This window comes from Zingiber officinale, chromosome 3A (genome assembly GCF_018446385.1).
Source record: "Zingiber officinale cultivar Zhangliang chromosome 3A, Zo_v1.1, whole genome shotgun sequence".
Taxonomy (NCBI): Eukaryota; Viridiplantae; Streptophyta; class Magnoliopsida; order Zingiberales; family Zingiberaceae; genus Zingiber; species Zingiber officinale.
The window spans coordinates 8386898-8407846 of NC_055990.1; the positions used below are offsets into that span (position 1 = coordinate 8386898).

Sequence of the window (20949 nt, forward strand, 5' to 3'; positions counted from 1 at the left end):
AGCCTGAAGCATCTCTTGTACAATTTTCTCAATTTCCTCCTGTATGTAAGGGTAGCGATAAGGCCTAACATTTACTTTATGATCTTTTTTGATAGAGAGTTGCATGAGAAAAATAGAGCAATCTTTCTTTAATAACTGCTCTGCCTGATAACTACTGATTGGTGTGATAATATCTTGTTTCTTGCCTCTGATGCAAACTTCTTTTCCTTGATCTTGGAAGCGCATTGTTAGTTGAGAGAAATTCCATATTATATCTCCTAATGTTTTCAACCATTGTGCTCCAAGTACAACATCACATCCATCTAGGGGAAGAAGAAAGAGATCTGTTATTAATTCATAATTGGGTAAGAAAATTTTAATACTATTGCACTTTCCCGGACTTGTAAGTGATCTTCCATCCGCCACCTTAACATCAAATGTAGATGCTTGCTCTATTTTTTGTTTAAGCTTGCTTGCCAAGGTTGAGTCTAGAAAATTGTTGGTGTTTCCTGAATCTACAAGTATCATTACTGGTTGTTTTTTAATGAATCCTTTTACCTTCATCGTTTGCGGAGTTTGTAGTCCTTCTAAGGCATGAACTGATATTGCCATAGAATCATACTGTACTTCGTTGATATTATCTTGTGTTTCACCTTCATGGAAATCATCTTCTTCCTCAGAGTTCTCTATTGGTTCAATCATCAGTATCCTTTTTTGCTTGCCTTGATGACCACGGTGCCACTTTTCATCGCAATGCCAGCATAATCCCTTTGCCATCCTTTCCTTGATCTCTTCTTTTGTCAATCTACGAGGTGTTGAATAATGTGATGGGTTTTCACGAATTACCTTGTTATTTCTTCTTCCTTCTTCATTGATCTTCTCTTCTTGTAGTCGTGCAAAGGATAAGGCAGCCTTCATGGTGCGGGGTTGATTCATTTTTACTTCTTGTCGTATATCAATGCGAAGTCCTTCAATAAAAGTGCCTAATAGTTGCTTTTCTGACCAATCATGAGTTTGATTAGAGAGTCTCTCGAATCGTCCTTGGTACTCTAGTACGGTTGAAGTCTATCGAATGTTGGTCAATTCTCCATCAACATTCTCATAACCGGAGGGACCAAATCGATTGATGAGTTCTTCTTTGAATTCCTCCCATTTTGGAGATCCATGGCATGCTTCAAGCCAGTCATACCATTGGATGACATCACCTTCGAAGTTTATAGATGCTAGTTCTACCTTTGCATTGTCCGATGTGCTGTGGAAGCGAAAATATTTTTCAGCCCTTGAAATCCATCAAATCGGATCGTTGTTCTCCCAGCGAGGAAATTCCACCTTCATACGTGGATAGTTGTGCTCTCGATCTTCATTTGAGTTTGCACCTTGGTCATATTGTTGTTGTCGAGACTGCTGATTTTTTCCCCTTTTGATTAGTATGCTTGAGCTGGAATCTACTTCTAAACGATCCTTCAATTCTTGCACTATCGTGACCAACGATGCCATAGTTTTTTCGAGTTTATCCATCCTTGTCTCGTGCTTAGCTTCAAATTCCAAAGCTCATTTGGCGTCAGGATGAGATCCTCCGGTCATCATGTCAGAGTAAATTTTCTTCTCTTGAAGTCGGGTTAAGACCATGCGCTTGTTGAAGTTGCTGCAAGATACTATAAGGCGAAGATGAAGTGAACTGCTCTGATACCAAGTTGATAGGAACCCAGGGGCCTATCACGTGAAAAAATCGAAAGAGAAAGGGAAAAGGGGATAGGGTGATCGCTTCGAGGGGATCGGCCTCCAATAATCAAATGAAATTGATTAATTAAAAGGGAAATTACTTATCTTCCAAAATTACATAACGTCTCTTTAAATAGAAACCTAAACTACCTTTTCAAAAAGAAAAGGTCTAAAAGGAAAATAAAATAAAACTATCTTTTCAAAAGAAAAGGTGTAAAAGAAAAATAAAATAAAAATATATTTTCATGAGAAAATATCAAATTAAAATTTATCTAAAATAAAAAAGAAAAAATCTAAAACTTATTTTAAAAAGGAAATAAAATTAATGGATTTATTTGAAAAGATCCATTAAAGGATCTTATCACCATCCTCAGTCAAAACTCTAGAAATCCTTATCTTTCCCTAAACCTTCTTTCCAGAGCATCTGCTAACCCACGCCGTTAGGCTCTCAGTGCCCTCGCCTGCTGACTTTTTAGTACTCGATGAATAGGACCGATGGTGCGGATCTGGAGGTGGATCCATTGGTGGAGGAGTCCGAGGTGGTAGGAGGGGGAACGGAGAACTGCGAGGAAAAAAGATTGGAACTGGATGGACTTACCGTCAGGATCGGCGTGCCTGCTACTCTTAGCAAAATAAGATCGCACTGGATGAGCTTAGGAGATCAGGCATTCTTCCTGCTGTTCATTTCTTGCACGGTAACCTACACAGCTAACCTATCTGAAGAAGTATATGTTGCATAAGCAAAGTCATAACTTCCATCTGTTTAGTTTTCTTACAGTTTGTTTTCTGTTTCATTTGCATGTTCAGATTTAACAATTGTGTTTCCTTTGAACCAGTGTTGAAATAGCTGATGAATTGTTAAATTGGGTTAACTTATAAGCTGATATTATGCTTCTTTACTGATCATTTCATAGTGCAGTTGGACTGAAGATTTTATTTTATTTTCTTCTTTCTCTTTGGATGTAGACCTCAGTAGCATTTACTAGCTTCTTAATTGCAGCCATCCCAACTCTTATCGTAAGCATTTACGTTACTCTGTCCAAGATAATCTAATATGAAAGATGTATTATGTTTTCCTAAACTTTTCTGAACTTTTATCATGACATTGCTTTATCAATTTATATAAGCCCAGTTCATTTTATGAAATTTTATTAGACAATTGTGTCTTATATGGCAGAATTCTCTCTGTTTTAGCCCCATTCTATCATGGTCAAATTTGCCAATTGAGCCATTAGATAAGGATGCTGGAGGGGCTTATCCAAATGTTTGAGAAGGCCTTGTAGGGAAAGCCTAATCTGGCTTGGGAAGGAGCCATTACAGGGAGACCTCCAACTTTCATTTTAGCTGTAGCATTTACGTTACTCTATCCAAGATAATCTAATATGAAAGATGTATTATGTTTTCCTAAACTTTTCTGAACTTTTATCATGCCATTTCTTTATGAATTTATATAAGCCCAGTTCATTTTATGAAATTTTATTAGACAATTCCATCTTATATGGCAGAATTCTCTCTGTTTTAGCTCCATTCTATCATGGTCAAATTTGCCAATTGAGCCATTAGATAAGGATGCTGGAGGGACTTATCCAAATGTTTGAGAAGGCCTTGTAGGGAAAGCCTAATCTGGTTTGGGAAGGAGCTGTTACAGGGAGACCTCGAACTTTCATTGTAGCTGTGATACTAAGCATATAAAGCAGATAAAATGTAAATGAAAAGTTAACAGCTATAGAGAAAGAGAGTAGGTCTTTTGAAATCCTTTCATTTTGGCTTAAGTCATTAATGTGAGAAAATGAAAAACTCATTTATTGGGTAATCAGTAGAGGATGGTTGTGGAGGCCTGCAATTAGGTGGAATGCCCATTGTCAATGTGTTTTATTGGAAAAATGGGGCATGCGGAGGACTAGTGCCATGTGGTGCTCGAATTGACTTGGTCCCACTATGATGGACTTCAACAGCTTCATGTGATGGGGTTCTACTATTCAATATTTTTACATCAACCTCATCCACTTGCTAAAACCAAGAGGGAAGATGAATTGCAGGCAGATTTGGGGCAGCAATGGTGCTTTTGTTTCTTGCTACACCCAACTAGCTTTGAATGTTTGGTTACTTTGAAACTTAATGCATCTCATTGGATGATGCTGATAAATATTTCTCTAGAACTGTGGATCCTGGATCCTAGATCCTATTGCAGTTTGTACCAGTTATATGAATTGGTAGTTATCAGTCTAAGTAAATGCTAGTACATAAAACTCTAATTGAGATTGTATTGATCTATTCAATATTTTCTGAGTGCTACCCTTGTACAAACAAGGTATGCAAGTCTGATGTTCTGCTGAATTGTATACAAATTAGAATCTGCTCTTGTTGAAGATAATAAAGAGCTAAAGATTCTTCACCTACGGAGAAAAGCCCTCCAAAACAAAATCCAGACATATAGCCAAGAATGCTAGAAGTTTGGGCAGCAATGCAATTGTGGCTCTCACTTGACTAATGGTTATGGAGTTTTGATTAGACCCAAATAAGGTTATATTTTGAAGGTCAATGTTTTAAATGAGAGTAGTTGGTTTATTAGAACACAATTTGTGAATAACGTTCATGTTGCCTGTTGAGAAGTGTTGGAAATATGTTCCTTCTTCTATAGGCAATGAAGTGAGCTGCAATATCTCTTACAAGACATGCAGAAACTACACGAGAGGAACTTCCTAGTCCATGGCTGCAATAAGACTCTCAGGCATGGAGATCAGTGATCTTACTTTGGAGTTGAGTGATTTAAGGTACATACTTAAGCTTATGGTTCCTAAAAAGAGCAATATTGACATTCATGTTTCTTGTTTTCAATAAATGACTTTCTTGCACAATTGTGAGTCATGATTTAGTTTTGAATATTCCAGGAAACACAAGTAAAGTGCATCTATTGCTGATAATAGAGTCAAGGCATATGTTTTCCTCAAATACTTTGCTAGGAATACTATTGGATATCTATGATTTGGTATTTGCTTCTCTTTCTTGAGTTGATTTGGTTAGAATGTAAGGTAAATGCGATAAAGAGACATCAAGAAAAATGTTATTAGTGCAATTGTGTCCTAAGTGATCATACGGAATTATAGATTTTGATGTTTGGGCAAAGAGTTTAAGTTAGACTTTTACTTGTATATTTGATATATGTGTTAAGTTATGCATGGATTTGACAGGATGCACATGGAGCTCACTGAGCTTGTGACTTGATTAGGTCAAGTGTGGATGATGATGATTTGGTGTGACCAAGGAGATCTCCTCAATGGATCGAAGGTGTGATGAAGTTTGGAGTAGGATTACATGAGGCATCTGAGGGATTCTAGGATGAGAATCATCAAGTTGGTGTTGGTGAAATTCGTGGGGCTTCACTTTGCATGACCAAGTTAGTTGGCTTCTGACTTGAGGTCTGATGGAGTTCAAAGAAAGATGGGATGCGACATCTGAAGGATCGCAAGACAAGGAGCATCATGGTGCATTGTTAATAGTAGTTAAATGAAGGCGAACTATGTAGGTAAGAAATGAAGAATGACATGTGAAGCGATCTGTTGGCTTGCTGCATTTAAGGTACATAAAACTTGATGGGGAATGATCTTGTGGGTGGAGTCAAGTTGCACTGCTTAAGTGACGTTAGGACCGGTGTAGAGATGGTCGGGATAGCCAAAAGAGGATGAATAGTAGTTCCTACCAAGTTATACTTGAAGTAAATACTGTTGGGACCGTTGGCCGGCTAGAAGGAGGGTTGAATAACCCTGCACAATTAAAAGAAACGAACCCTTCTCGGACTTAAAAGAACACTTGCATAAACAAAATAAGCAATAAACTGAAAGACAGAGGCACCGAAGTTTTTACTTGGTTACAATCGGGGAGGTTGTTAATCGAAGGAAATGAATCGCACTACTTTCTCCTTCAGGCGGGGAAACCTCTTTACAGCAATTTATGCACAAAAATGAAGAAGCTAAACAAAGAGGAAAGTGCATACAAGTGTTGCTTAGTAATTCTTGTTGTTGTGAAGCTTCTGGACTAAGGCTGTATTTATAGCCTTGGTCGGGGCGCTTGGAAGGGTTCTAGGCGCCTGGAGGGGGATAAAATTTTATCCCCTTCACAACGGATCGCGGTCAAACATGATCTGGATAAAACTCCATTTCGGGTGCCTAGACCCTTAAAGTCAACAACGTTGACTTTTTCGATTCGTACCCTCTGCTCGTTCTGCTCGCCTTGGTCCTGGTTTTCCACTCCGGCTCCACTCCCTTGAGTGATTTGGGCTATCCGGAATATGGCTCACCCGAACCCAACTTCCGGCTTTCTCTTCGAACAAGCTTCCGCTCCGGCTTCTCGTCCCTCGAAAATGTCGCGCACCTCCTTCTCGTCCGCCCGCGTACTCTTCTGTAGTACCTCGTCCCTCAGACGCACCAAGCCCGTCGGCTCCCTCCCGGTCGTCCTTCTCCCTAGCTGCGTCTTTTGTTCGACTCTATGCTCTCCTAAGTTCCTGCACACTTAGACACAGGGTTAAACACAAAAGGACTTAACTTATTTGATCACATCAAAGCTACCTTGGGGTACCAACAATCTCCCCCTTTTTGATGTGAGCCACCCAAGTTAAGTTAGGGTAAACTAACATAAAAATAAAGGCAATTAAAGTGAAAAAATATTTAATTTTAATCTACCTCCTCTTAGACTCAATCTTTTTCTTCTCCCCTTTTGATCACATAAAAAGTGGGGTACCAAAAAAAATCTAAGGGTAATTCTGATTTTCAAATAATTTTGAAACAACTTATCAAGTTTTGAAAATTCTGAAAATTATTTTGATATAAAAAAATTTGCTATAAGTTTAGAAACTTTAAAAAAATTTCTAAGTGAGAAAATTTCAAGTAGAAAAATTTTCTAAGTTTAAAGATAAAATTTTTGTGCAACGTATAAAATAAATTTTGGTAAAGCAAAGTTTATAAAATAACTTAAAAGCTTTAAGTTAAACAGATTAAAAAAATAAGAAAATTTTCTAAGTTAAACAAATTTGCAGATAAAAAATTTGAGAATTTTCAAGTAAAAAAAATTTGAGTAACTATTTAAAAACATTATCTAATTTCAATTTTAATGCTCTATTAGTTAATCAATTAAACATTTTATTTCAATATTTGACTTCCAGATTGTGTCAAGGAACTAGACCTTCTTGGTTATTGGAGCAACAACCACTTTCTAGACAAAGCCTCATAAGAAAATTAAACGTTTAATTTTCTCGTTGAAAGCGCCAAGTCTAATTAAATATCAAGTTAGACAAGACTTTGGAACTCAATATAGGTTCTGGCCAACTGGATTAATTAAGAATTTTTTAGGGACATATTTCTTTGAAATTTTTCTAATTTGTCCTTTATGAAATCTAAGATGCTAGCTTAGTCTATAATTTTGAGTTCTAGCATTTAAGCATGCATGATTTTTCAAGTTCTTTATCTCATTTTGTAAATTGTCATTTTCTAACTTTAATTTATCAAAATCGTCTAGTGGATATGATTTCGCTAGAATTAATTTTAATTCTTTAATTTCTTTTTCAAGTTTACAACAATCTTTAGTTGATAATTTCACAAACTTAAACAATTTGTCAGGTGGGAGAGATCGTACCTGACTTACCTTGTCGATTTCGTTATCCGTAGCTCCTGCTGAATTGCTGCTTTCTTCCAATGTAGCTTCCCTTTTATCGATGCTCTCGATACTCATTTCAGACGAGCTTGCTTCGTGTTCATCTTCTTGATGACTTGCCATTAATGCAAGTCCGGAGAAAACCTCAACTTCCGATTCGGATGACGTTTCGTCCCAAGTCACCTTTAAAGTCTTGTACTTGTTTGTTTGGACAGATTTCTTTCCTTTGTCCTTATCCTGGTTCCTTAACTTAGGGCAGTTGTCCTTAACGTGTCATTCTTTGTTGCAGTGGTAGTATTTGATTGTCCTTTTCTTTTTACCCTGCGGATGATTAGTTTTTCTTGATTTAAATAACTTTTTAAAACATCTTACCATCATTACCATTTCATCGTCGTCGAGAGAGGATTCTGACTCATGTTCATCTCTCGTTGCCTTGAAGGCGATGTTGTGCTTCGGCTCCTTCGTACCTGCACATCTCGATTCATGCATTTCAAAAGTTGAAAATAATTCTTCTAAGATAATAGATTCTAAGTCCTTAGAGATATAGAAGGCATCAACTAATGATGCTCATTTCGTATTTCTCGGGAATACATTAAGAGCGTACCTTAGTGAATCTCGGTTGCTTACTCATTTTTCGAGATTCGAAAGTCCAGTGATGAGCTCCTTAATCCTCGAGTGAAGGTGTATAATTGTTTCGTCTTCTTCAAATCGAATGTTGGTGAGCTGGTTGCGAAGTAAGCCCCATTTCGTGAGCTTTGCTTTGGACGTCCCTTCGTGTAGCTCAAGGAACTTCTCCCAAAGCTCCTTTGCTGAGTTATAGGCGCCGATCCGGTTGACTTCTTATGGCGGAAGGACGCTCAGCAGATGGAACTCTATTTTGCCATTAGCCACGTAGTCAGCCTACTCCTTTTTCGTCCACTGGTATTCTTCCTTACCTTTGGATGCTACAAAACTAAACTTCATTATTAAAAGTAATTCAAAGTCGGTTTTAAAGAATACCTGTATTCACTTTTTCCAGCTAGTGAACTCCCCCTTGAACTTCGATGGGCATATGCTCGGTCCGGCCATTGATTTGATGCTTCGATCGGCGATTAGTCCTCTTGAAGCGTCCTTGCTCTAATACCACTTGTTGGGACTGTTGGCCGGCTAGAAGGGGGTTGAATAGCTCTACAGAATTAAAAGAAACGAACCCTTCTCGGACTTAAAAGAACACTTGCATAAATAAAATAACGAATAAACTGAAAGACAGATGCACCGAAGTTTTTACTTGGTTACAACCGGGGAGGTTGTTAATCTAAGGAAATGAATCACACTACTTTCTCCTTCAGGTGGAGAAGTCTCTTTACAACAATGCACACACAAAAATGAAGAAGCTAAACAAAGAGAAAAACGTGTACAAGTGTTGCTCAGTAATTCTTGTTGTTGTGAAGCTTCTGGATTAAGACTGTATTTATAGCCTTGGCCGAGGCGCTTAGAAGGGTTCAGCCGTCTAAAGGGGATCAAATTTTATACCCTTCGCAATGGATCGCGGTCAAACGTGATCCGGATAAAGCTCCATTCCGGGCGCCTAGACCCTTAAAGTCAACAATGTTGACTTTTTCGATTCGGGCCCTCTGCTCCAGTTCTGCTCGCCTCGGTCCTGATTTTCCGCTCTGGCTCCGCTCGCTTGAGTGATTTGGGCCATTCGGAATAGGGCTTACCCGAACCCAACTTCCGGCTTTCTCTTCGAGCAAGCTTCCGCTCCGGCTTCTCGTCCCTCGGAAACGCCGCGCGCCTCCTTCTCGTCCGCCTGCGTACTCTTCCGCAGCACCTCGTCCCTCAGACGCACCGAACCCGTCGGCTCCCTACCGTGCCGTCCTTCTCGTTAGCTGCATCTTTTGCTCGACTCCCTACGCTATTAAGTTCCTGCACACTTAGACACAGGGTTAAACACAAAAGGATCAAACTTAACTTCTTTGATTACATCAAAACTACCTTGGGGTACCAATAAATGCATAATGGAATTTAAAAAAAAAACTAAATATGAATGCTAGCAATCAATTTAATGTGGTTTGGAACTCTCATTTCTGCTTTATGGCCTAATGGTTTATTGTCCTTGAGTCGATCACTCCCAGATATACCATTATTTTTTTACTTCTTAGACAACTTTCGAAGGTTGAAGATGAAGACACCTCTTACAAGCACTTGGGAGTGATTACAATTGAAGCTCAAATATGAAGGAAAGGGAGTGTTCAATAAAGGCTCAAAATATTTTACAATTTAATATTGGAACATTGACGCTTGATTCTTCCGCTTGACTCTTTTTTGAGCCTTCATCCAACTTCTCTTTCTCTTGACCATTCTACTGTGTTGATGTTGATTAGTTGATTAAAATGCACTATCATTTAACTAATGTATTTTATCCTTTAGGTCATCTAACATTGTCGTGCAATTTTTTTTCATATCAAGGGTTCTCTCCAACTTTTGTATTGTCGCATCAATCGACTAGATTCTTTTATGTGTCAATTGATCCCAATTAGTTGATTATCGACTTAGCTATAAATTGAAATATTCTGTTTGCTAGCTAATTAGCCTCAGTTATTTACCTAGTTGACTCAAGTACAATAAGTTGGCTAACTCCAAACTTAATTCCAAGTAAAAATTATTCTATTCGCTTGCTAATTCACTTAAGTTGATTACTTAGTTGACTAAACCACCAGTGAACTAAAGGCACCCTTCAATAGTTGGATCATCGATTACAACCAGTTTAAAGGTTAAGTCCGTCTAAGTTAAGATCTACCCTCTCCTAGGCATATATCTCTCAATTCATCAAAGAATTTTATATTGTCTCGATGCCATCTCTCGTTAGGCACTCGTCTCTTAGATGCACCTGTGCTCTGTGTCATTGTTCACGCCTTCATCTACATTTTTGCCTCCTTTAGCTTAGTTGCACCCTGATGCTCGTCTTGTGGTCCCTTGGATGTGTCATGTTGTACTTCTTCAATCTTCACGGACCTTAAGCTATCAAGTCATGAGTACCCCTTGCCAAGTCAAGTCTCCACGTATATCTCGATCATGTCCTGTATGACTTGATAGTATATCAAATACAATTATGATTCTAACTCAAATTCTTTAGTCAAACATTAGAATCTATAAGGTATCATAATCACTTAGGGTCTGATTGCACTAATAAATGAGTTGTGAGAGTCGAGTAATCCGTACTTTGGATTTAGGGTAGTGTTTAATTTAGATGAAGACTCGATCAATAAGATAATGGTATCCTGACTTTAAGGTATTCCTAGTTAACTTGTGAGTTGAGTCGACTTAGGCTTGATGACTTGCGAACTTAATATTTTTATTCGAAGTCAATTGATTGGGCAATCAATTGAACGTGTTGAGTTAACTGGTGTTCAATTTAGTTAATCGATCCCCTCACATGAGTAGAAAGAAAATGGTTGATCTAGCAAAGGAAAGTTGTAGCTATCAAATGCTAGAAGCGATTAGGTTGAGCAATCAACTGTTGAAGCATGTGGCTATTATGAAAACAGTCGATTAGTGGTGTAGATATTGACTAATCAACAATAGAAGATATAAGGAAATGCTGAGAGGTTAAAAAAGAACTAAGGAGAGTCCTTGAAGGCGAAGGTATCCTTGAAGGAGAAAGCATAGTCAGAATTTTACCGTGACTCACTAAAGAATCATAAGTTGGGGAGTAGAAACGAGGGTTCTGAACCACATTATATGGTTTGTTAGAGAGCTTGAACTTACGTTTATTATTTTTGTTGCATCTGACATTTTTGATTAACCTTGCTAAGAGCATTAGCAAGAGTAGATATTTGTATTTGACGGTAAAGTGTTATTCACCAAATGTCGGACATAATAACGATTATTCTATAGGCTAGTTATAATAGAGAATTTTTGATATCGGAAATCACCAAACACAGAGAATCCTTCTTTTGGTTTAACTGAATAATATTAACTCAAACAAAGACAATGTTGTATTATCAACTAAACAAATGTTTAAATAGTCCCAAAATCCTAATGATGCAAAAGATAAAAATAACCATAATAAAAGGACAAATTCTTTGGAGCCTTTGAAAAGGTTTTAAACGATGTTTTTTTGGGCCTAAGATTGGACCGTTACAAGTTACATCCAGTAACATATATAGATCTCTAAATATATTAGGCCCCATGATTCAACTTGAATCAAAAGTTATGACCTTTCAAAGCTTATGATCAAAATGGTCCCAAAACTTTAGGTTCTACTGTTCCGCATCACAGATTCCCCCTACCCCTCCCCCCTCCCCTCTAACCACCTAACTATTATCGCTCATGGTGCTAACAAGTGATATCAAAGCTGGTTTGCTCCATCAAAACTCATCATGATGAGCTAAAGTTGATCAAGGAAATTAATGAAGATGTGAGACCCTCTTCATCAAATGATTCAAGTGGAGAGCCATTAACCTCTTTAGGGAATGAAGATATATCAATGTTTGCCGATAAAGACTTTAGAAGATGATTCCTTGAGCTTGTCAATCCAAATCAAGTCAAAGGAGCATATTGTTGGCGCAACGGGTTGGCAAGAGGGGAGGGGAGAATTACCTGAAAAATAAGAAATACCCTCCTCGTTCTTTCAACTCTAAAAATACAACAGTAAAATAATAAAATGACAGAAAATAGAGAATAGACTTGAGAGATTGACTTGGTTACAACCTAGGTGGTTGTTAATCCAAGGCGGTTGAAAAGCTCAGAAACAATCTTCTTCTCTGAAGGCGGAGAAGCCTTTTACACACTAAGAAAGGTCAAACGTTGCTAGGAATTGAATACAAGAGTTGATTCCTTAATTCCTAGCTCTAGGGGCCTTTATATAGCTCCTGTAAATCCTATCTCGAGTCTTGAGAGTACCTCCAAAGGGGTTGAGGGCGCCTCCAAGGGGATAAGCGGATAAAACTTTATCCGTTTGCCAACGACCACTTTGGCCAGGTCAAGGGCTCCCTCAAAAGGCATTGAGGACGCCTCCAAGGCTGTTGAGGGCGCTCTCAATGCCATTGAGGGCGCCTTCAACATGCTGATGTCGGAGGTGCTTCCAACAGTCATTGAGGGCGCCTTCAACATGCTGATGTCGGAGGTGCCTCCAACGACTGTTGAGGGCACCTCCAGCTGTTTTTCCAGCTTCTCTTCGTCTCCTTTTCTGCTTCCGAAGTTTCGTTCGTTTAGGTGATTGCGACCAACCGAAATAGGGCTCACCTGAAGCCAATTTCCGGTCTTCTCCTCGAGCAGGCTTCCGCCCCGGCTTCTCGTCCCTTGAACGTCGCGCACGTTCTTCTCGTCCACCGGTGTACTCTTCCGCAGCTCTTTTGTCCTTCGGATGCACCGAGCCCGTCGGTTCCCTTCCCATACCGTTCTTCTCGCCAGCTATGTCTTTTGTTCGACTTCCTGCGCTCTTAAGCTCCTGTACACTTAGACACAGGGATCAAAACCAAATAGGACCTAACCTAACTTGGTTGATCACATCAAAACAATCACGGGGTCCAACAATCTCTCCCTTTTTGATGTGCATCAACCCAAGTTCAAGTTAGGGTAATAACAGACAAGTAATAAATGCAAATAAAACATTTAAGCATAAATTTACAATATAAGTAATTGCAACATTAAAATCGATAAAAAAAATCTATCAATAAAAAAAAATTAACTCCCCCTAGACTTGTACCTATCTTTCCCCCTTTGATCACATAAAAAAAAAAGGTACAGAAGGTCAAGTTTAAAAAACATTTTTCAAGTTAATTGAACATTTTAAAAACAATTTTTTAAAAAATAAAATTTTCTAATGATTGACAAGAATTTAAAAGCATTAAATTAATTTTTATGCTTATCAGTTTATCAATTAAATATTCAATTCGATAATCGGCTTCCAGGCTATGGCGAGACACTAGGCCTTCTTGGTTATTGAATCATCAATCACTTCTAGAAAAAGCCTTTTAAAGAATTTAAATATTTAATTTCTTGCTGAAAATCTTAATTAACAAACAAGTTTAATCTAGATAAGATTTTGGAACCCAGTATATGTTCCTACTGGGTTAATAAAAACTTAGGGGGTACATAATTTTTTGGAATTTTTCTAAGTTGTCCCTGATGTTGTCTAATTTACCAACTTAACTTTCCATAAACTCTTAAGTTTTGATTTTTGAAAGTTGTTAGGTTTTAAGCATGCATCAGTTTTTAGATTTTGAATTTGCATTTTCAAATTATCATTTTTTTTTTGTAAATTATTTAACAGTATTTTTAAATCATAATTTTTTTTTCTGATTTTACTAAATCTTTTGTAAGAACTTTAATAAAATGAAAAGACTTTTAAAGTACGTACCTCACTTACCTCTATTTCTGATGCTCCCCCTTCATCACAGCTTTCTTCTAATGATTCTCCCCTTTTATCTATGCTCATCTCTGAGCTGGTTTCTCTTTCAATTTGATGGTTGGCCATCAGTGTTAATCCCAAGAAGGTTTCGACTTCAAATTCGGAGGACGACGAATTTGACCACGTGACCTTCAGGGTATTGTATTTAGAGGATGTTGGCTTGTAATTTCCTTTCTCCTTTTTGTTGTTCTTTTTCTTTATTTTTGGGCAATCATCCTTGATGTGCCCTTTTTCATTGCGATTGTAGCAATGAACCGTCCTTCTGTTGCGTTAATACTTTCTTGACTGCGATCTAAATTTATTAGTCTTAATAAACTTATTGAACTTCCTTACCAATAGCATCGTTTCAGTTTCATCGATCGACGCTTCGGGGTTGGGATTGTCCATCTCGGCTTGTAGGGCAACATTGAGATTTGACTTCTCTATTTATTTAGGTTCTGCAATTCGAGACTCGTGAAGTTCGAAAGTAGAAAATAAGTTTTCTAGTGTACATACTTCATAGTCCTTAGAGATATAGTATGCATCTACTAAGGACACCCATTCTGACGTTCTCGGGAAGGCGTTGAGCGCATATTGGATCGAATCTCGGTTTGTTACCGATTCTCCGAGGTTGTTCAGTTGAGTTATTAGTTCTTTGATTCTCGCTTGGAGTTGCGTTACCTTCTCTCCATTATTCATCCGGAGATTTGTAAGCTGAGTCCGGAGGATGTCCCCCCTTGCTAACTTCACTTTTGAGGTACCTTCGTGGAGCTCTAGGAACTTCTCTCAGAGATCTTTGGTGGAGTCGTAGCTGCCGATTTGGTTGACCTCCTGAGGCGGAAGGACGCTGAGCAGATAAAACTCTGCTTTCCCATTCGCCACGAAATCAACTTGCTCTATCTTCATATATTCTTCTTTATCTTTTGGAACTGTAAATCCATATTTCATTGTTAAAAGAATATCGAAATCCGTTTTAAAAAATATCTCCATTCGGCGTTTCCATGTAGCGAAGTCTCCGTCGAATTTTGGAGGGTGAATATTTGCACCGACCATCGTCTTGATCTTTGTTGCTTCAGACGACGGTTAGTCCTTCTGAGGCTGTTGGGCTCTGATACCAATTGTTGGCGCAGCGGGCCGGCAAGAGGGGAGGGGAGAATTGTCTGAAAAATAAGAAATACCTTCCTCGTTCTTTCAACTCTAAAAATGTGACAATAAAATAATAAAATGACAGAAAATAGAGAAAAGACTCAAGAGATTGACTTACTTACAACTTAGGTGGTTGTTAATCCAAGGCGGTTGAAAAGCTCAGAAACAATTTCCTTTTCTGAAGGCGGAGAAGCCTTTTACACACTAAGAAAGGTCAAACGTTGCTAGGAATTGAATACAAGAGTTGATTCCTTAATTCCTAGCGCTAGGGGCCTTTATATAGCTCTTGGAAATCCTATCTCAAGTCTTGAGGGCATCTCTAAGGGGATAAGCGGATAAAATTTTATCCGCTTGCCAATGGCCACTTTGGCCAGGTCGAGGGCCCCCTCAATGCCATTACGGCACTTTCAACATGCTGATGTCGGAGGCGCCTCCAATGACCGTTGAGGGCGCCTCCAGCTGTTTTTCCAGCTTCTTTTCGTCTCCTTTTCAGCTTTTGAAGTTCCGTTCGCTTAGGTGATTGCGACCAACAGAAATAGGGCTCACCCGAACCCAATTTCCAGCCTTCTTCTCAAACAGACTTCCACCCCGGCTTCTCGTCCCTCGAACGTCGCGCACGTTCTTCTCGTCTACCGGTGTACTCTTCTGCAGCTCTTTCGTCCTTCGGACGCACCGAGCCCGTTGGCTCCCTTCTTGTGTCGTCCTTCTCGTCAGCTACGTCTTCCGCTCGACTTCCTGTGCTCTTAAGTTCCTGCACACTTAGACACAAGGATTAAAATCAAACAGGACCTAACTTAACTTGGTTGATTACATCAAAACTGTAACGACCCGACCCCTCGGCCCCTTGGGCGGCCCAACTGGCGGCCCAACTGGCGGCCCATTTGGCGGCCCCTTGGCAATCCCTTGGGCGGTCCAACTGGCGACCCTTATGTCGTCAACCGATGACCCTCGGCCGTGCCGTTACTCACTAGGACTTCCCACCCTTTGCCAGTGGATTTTTGCCTTCCCCAGGATTCGAACTCTAGACCTCCAGGCTAAGTACTAGAGTTTATGAATCCTGATAGCCAAGTGAGCGCGCCAAATGGACCACAGTTGGGCCACCCAAGGGGCCGAGGGGTCGGGTCGTTACAATAAAAGATGTCTTTTTATTGTAACGACCCGATCCCTCGGCCCCTTGGGCGGACCAACTGGCGGCCCATTTGGCGACCCCTTATGTCGTCGACTGACGACCCTCGGCCGTGCCGTTACTCAACAAGGTCTTCCCACCCCTGGCCAGTGGATTTTTGCTTTCCCTATGATTCGAACTCTAGACCTCCAGGTTAAATACTAGAGTTTATGAATCTTTGGTTACCAGGATTCATAAACTCTAGTATTTAACCTGGAGGCCTAGAGTTCGAATCCTGGGGAAGGCAAAAATCCACTGGCCAGGGGTGGGAAGACCTTGTTGAGTAACGGCACGGCCGAGGGTTGTTGGTCGACGATATAAGGGGTCGCCAAATGGGCCGCCCAAGGGACCGCCAAGGGGCCGCCAGTTGGGCAGCCCAAGGGGTCGAGAGGTCGGGTCGTTACAAAAATAATCACGGGGTCCAACACATATCATTTATAATGGATACAATGAAAAGAGACATTATAAGAATAAATGTTCACAAGAAGAGGAAAGAAAGGTAAAAACTTCTAAACTTGGTAAATTATATCATATAAATGTTATTCACCCATGGTAGGAAGAAGGAAGCAAACAAGAAGGATCACATCATTTGCTTCACATGCCATGAAAGAGGACACTATCATACCTATTAATCAAACAAGGAGAAGATCAAATAGAAAAGACCCATGAAAGAATAGAAGAAAATTGGAAGCTGAAGTTAAGAGTAACTCTAAAGGTAAAAAGTGGGGTGTCAATGCCTAAATTAAATTTTAAGTTGTCAATGTCTAATTCTAATTTTAATTATATGAAACAATTAATACTCAATTTTTGTAAAAAAGGTCATACACTGACCTCGAGAGCCCCACAATCATTTGTAGAGATGTAAATCAGGAAATCGAGCAGACCACCATATGAGAGTGTATTTTTCCCCGACTTTGTTGGTAATCGACCCTTGTCTATTTTTGCAAGTCTACCATGTAGTGACCAACTTGGCTATGCCCTGGGCGCTATTAAAACTTTACTCAAGCTTATAGAAATGTATCAGTTTGATGGACATACGAGAGACGAAAGTGTGAATACCAAGGTTTAAAGTTTCGACCCGTGCCGAGGTTTCGGTCTCAGACCGGAACGATACGGTTTCGGTATCGTATCGTGCCGTGCCGATACAGTTTTGGTATTTTTTATTTATCTATAGTAATTATAAGATAAATATATTTATTGTGTATATAAAAATAAGTTTTATATTGATTATTATAAGTTCTCAATTATTGAATAATTTAATATTGTTAGAAAAAATAATTAAAAATAATTTTATTTAAATAGAATTGATATATCAATAATTCAAATTAAAATGAAAGTATCTATTATAATAATAATAATAATAATAATAATAAATTAATACAAGATATTACTTTATATCAATAATAATTATATAAATTAACTATTTATTCATTTAATTAATTATTAATTAAATAATATATATTTTAAATAGTAAAAAATATCAAGTAAAAAAATTTTAAAAAATAAAAAAATATCAGAATATAAATATAATTTATTAGAATTTTTTAAAAAATTTAAATGAAATTTAAAATAATAAAAAATATATTAGAATATAAATAAGAATTATTATATATTTTTTTAAATTTTTAAATAAAATTTAAATATTATTTTTTCAGAATATTAATTAATAAAATTTATTTAATTTATTTTAATTTTAAATATATTTTTTATATATTTTATTAGGATAATTTAATTAGGGTTTATAAAAGCCTCTTGGAAATATCACACATCCTCCACACATTCTTGGGAATTGTTTAAATTAATTAAATAAAATAAATAATTATTTAAAATCGAAAAAAAATCGCGTACGCAGTAACGCGGGATCGCGCCCGCGATGATCACGGGCGATCTCACGGGGGGCGTTCGGCGGCGCTGGAAGCATTGCCGGACGCCTCCGGCGACACCGGAAGCGTCCGACGACCCTGTCGGACGCCTTTGGTGTCGCAGAAGGCGTCGCGCACGACGCCTTCGGCGCTGCAAAAGGCGTCGTGCATGACGCCTTCGGTGCTGAAGGCGTTGCGGGATGCCGCCGGAGGCGTCCCGCGTCTCCTCTGGCGCCAACGAAGGCGTCCCACGTCTCCTTCGGCACCACCGAGTCGGGGACGCCTCCCGTGCCGGTTTCGGTCGCCCGGCGGAATGGTAAAAACTGTCCGTGCCGGGCGGCACGAAACGATATTTCAAACCATGGTGAATACACTTTCTAATATGAATGCTTTTGGGGTTTGTAGAGATGTTTTGATCGAGATTTCATCTTGCTGATTTTTACCACATTCAGGATCAATATATGCTAGAGATTTGAAAATTTTTGCTGGAAATAAACTCTAGCTTTTAGAAGTTAATGGGAAAAATTATTAAGGTATCTCATCTCTAGGAATGTTTTATTGAGGGTCTAAAAATTATTAAGGTCTCCTTTACCCTTGATATATAATATCATTTTTGTTCTTTTATATTTACTCCCCTCAACTCGGTATGTTTAAATGAAACCCAATTCTTTTGCACCTCAACATTTCCTTTCAAGCTATATTACTGATATTGTAAATCCTACAAATGTGCTCAATTCTAGGACCACATAAAGATATAACGAGTAAATTTGCTAGTTAATTAAGATATCCTTCTATTGCATTTTTGGCTCATATGCTTTATTCATCCTCATGAAAGATAAGATTGGAAGCAATCCGTAGGACATGATATTCATAATAATGCTTTATTGATTCAATTAGAACGTCATTCTTGCTTGGTCATTAATTGTTTGAGTTAGATAAACTTATATAACAAGAGCTATGACTTTGAACTTTATTTTGTCGCTTGATTTGTGTGGATATAATGATTTACATTTTAGTTTTCCAAGATGTAAGACCGTTTTCAAGAATAACATAATATTCTAAAGAGAATCTCCTACCTGTGGGAGAGCCTATCCGATATGAATTTCTACAACTGACAATTTGTAGATAGCTATGGTCATGACATAAGAGATATTTTTTTTTGATTTAGTCTTGAAATATCATATAAAATTTAAGGTTGCTTTCTATGAGTCATGTTACATAGTCTCAAGAAATTAACTAATCAAAGTGAAAAAAAGAGATTTCAAGGCTAGTACTATATATTTCACTTTTTCAATTAGTCATGTGTTATTCTCTGAATCAAATAATAATTACTCTTGTTTTTTTACTTCCAACTTGACATTAAAGTCACTTTACTCTTAACATATCAATCTCATTAAGCATGTCAAACACTTCTTAGTTTGAATGTAACTCCGTCCATGACGACCGGTATAGCCGGTCCTAAGCCTTGATAAAAGAGGGTTGCATTAGGTTGCTAGTCAACGTCAAAACTATTACAAATATTCAATGAATGAATTCATTAAACTATTGTGCTAATGCTAGGTTGTTCTCCGAAAGAAACATGTTGTAGGGTCCGACTGTAACATCTCGGCAAGGACCACTACATCTCCAGAACTTGGCTGTAGTGCTAAATATGTAAGAGTTCGCGTTACAGGGTCCGAAGGACCACTACATCTCTATGAGAACTTGAATGCAGTGTCAAATAGACAAGAGTTCTCATACCATATGTTGGATAAAACTAAATATGATAGAAAAACTAATAATCTAAGATTTGGAACATAGAACGGAATATTCATCGATAAATCAATGGAGGTAGTAGATATGATGATTAGGAGAAGAATTAGTATTCTGTGTGTACAACAGACAAAATGGGTAGGCGAGAAGGTAAATATGATAGAGAATTCGGGTTTTAAGTTATAGTACACTGGAAAGAGTAAAACAATGGAGTGGAGTAGATATTATTGTAGATAGTTCGTTAAAGGATGAAGTTATATGAGTAGTTAGAAAAGGGGATAAAATTATAGCCTTTGAGATAATAATGGCGAAAGAAACTATGAATATAATTATCGTATATGCACTGTAAGTAGGATTAGATGAAACTACTAAATTAAGGTTCTGGGAGAACTTAGATGAAATATTACAAAACATTCTATTAAATGAAATGATTTTAATAGTAGGTGATCTAAATGTGCATGTCGGAATGAAAAATGAGGAATATGAGAGGGTACATTAGGAGTTATGAGTTTGGAACGAGAAATGAGAAAGAGAAAACTATAGATTTTGCGATAGCATATGACCTTATATTAGTTAATACAGTTTTTTAAGAAAAGAGAAAAACACTTAGTCACATTCCAAAGTGGGAATAATAAATCGTAAATTGACTTTCGTATTGTTAGGAAGAAGGATAGAAAGATTTGTAACGATTGCAAAGTCATCCCTGAAGAAAGCTTAACTATCCAACATATATTAGTAGTGTTGGATATACGTCTCAAATATAGTATCAATAGAAAGAAAATATATATGACTCCTAGAATTAAGTGGTGGAAGTTAAAGGATGGAATCAAAATATATTTAAGGAGAAGGTAAAAATACAAGCATTAGGAGAAATATATGATGACTCTAATATAATATGGGATAAGATGGTATCAAAGTTGAAAATAGTAGCTAAGAGCAAGTTAAAGGGACATGCACCACTAAGTAAGAAATCTTAGTGGTGGAATGAGAAAATACAAGAGAAAATGAAGGGACGAATAACTTATAAGGAATTATATATTTGTAAGAACGAGTAAAACTTAAAAAAATATACAATAACCAGTAAAGAAACTAAGAAAGTAATGAGTGAAACAAAGAATGAAACTTTTGAACGATTATATCAAAAATTGGATACAAAAGAAGGGGAAAGATATTTTTAGAATAGCTAAAGTGAGAGAAAGGAAGACAAAAGATTTTATCCAAATAACATGTATTAAGATGAATGTAATAGGGTATTAGTAAACAATGGAGAAATAAAAGAGCAGTGGAAGAGGTATTTTTATCAA

The 20949-nt window shown here is 37.8% G+C and overlaps 1 protein-coding gene across 4 annotated transcripts in view; it reads left to right on the forward strand.

Moving 5' to 3' along the window:
• The first annotated feature begins 2098 nt into the window (after positions 1 to 2098).
• Positions 2099 to 20949, forward strand: part of LOC122051144 (methionine aminopeptidase 1A-like) — an 82123-nt gene continuing 63272 nt past the window's right edge. For 2 of the 4 annotated variants that reach the window (XR_006131337.1, XR_006131338.1), the window contains exon 1: positions 2099 to 2396. Coding sequence is in view for 1 of the 4 variants with exons in the window: in XM_042612104.1 (XP_042468038.1) it covers positions 4411 to 4475 (65 nt within the window). In the remaining 3 variants the exon portion in view is untranslated. Of the gene's footprint in view, positions 2397 to 2878; positions 4315 to 4342; positions 4476 to 20949 lie in introns of those variants that run through there. The other 2 variants (XR_006131339.1, XM_042612104.1) reach the window with 2 other exon arrangements.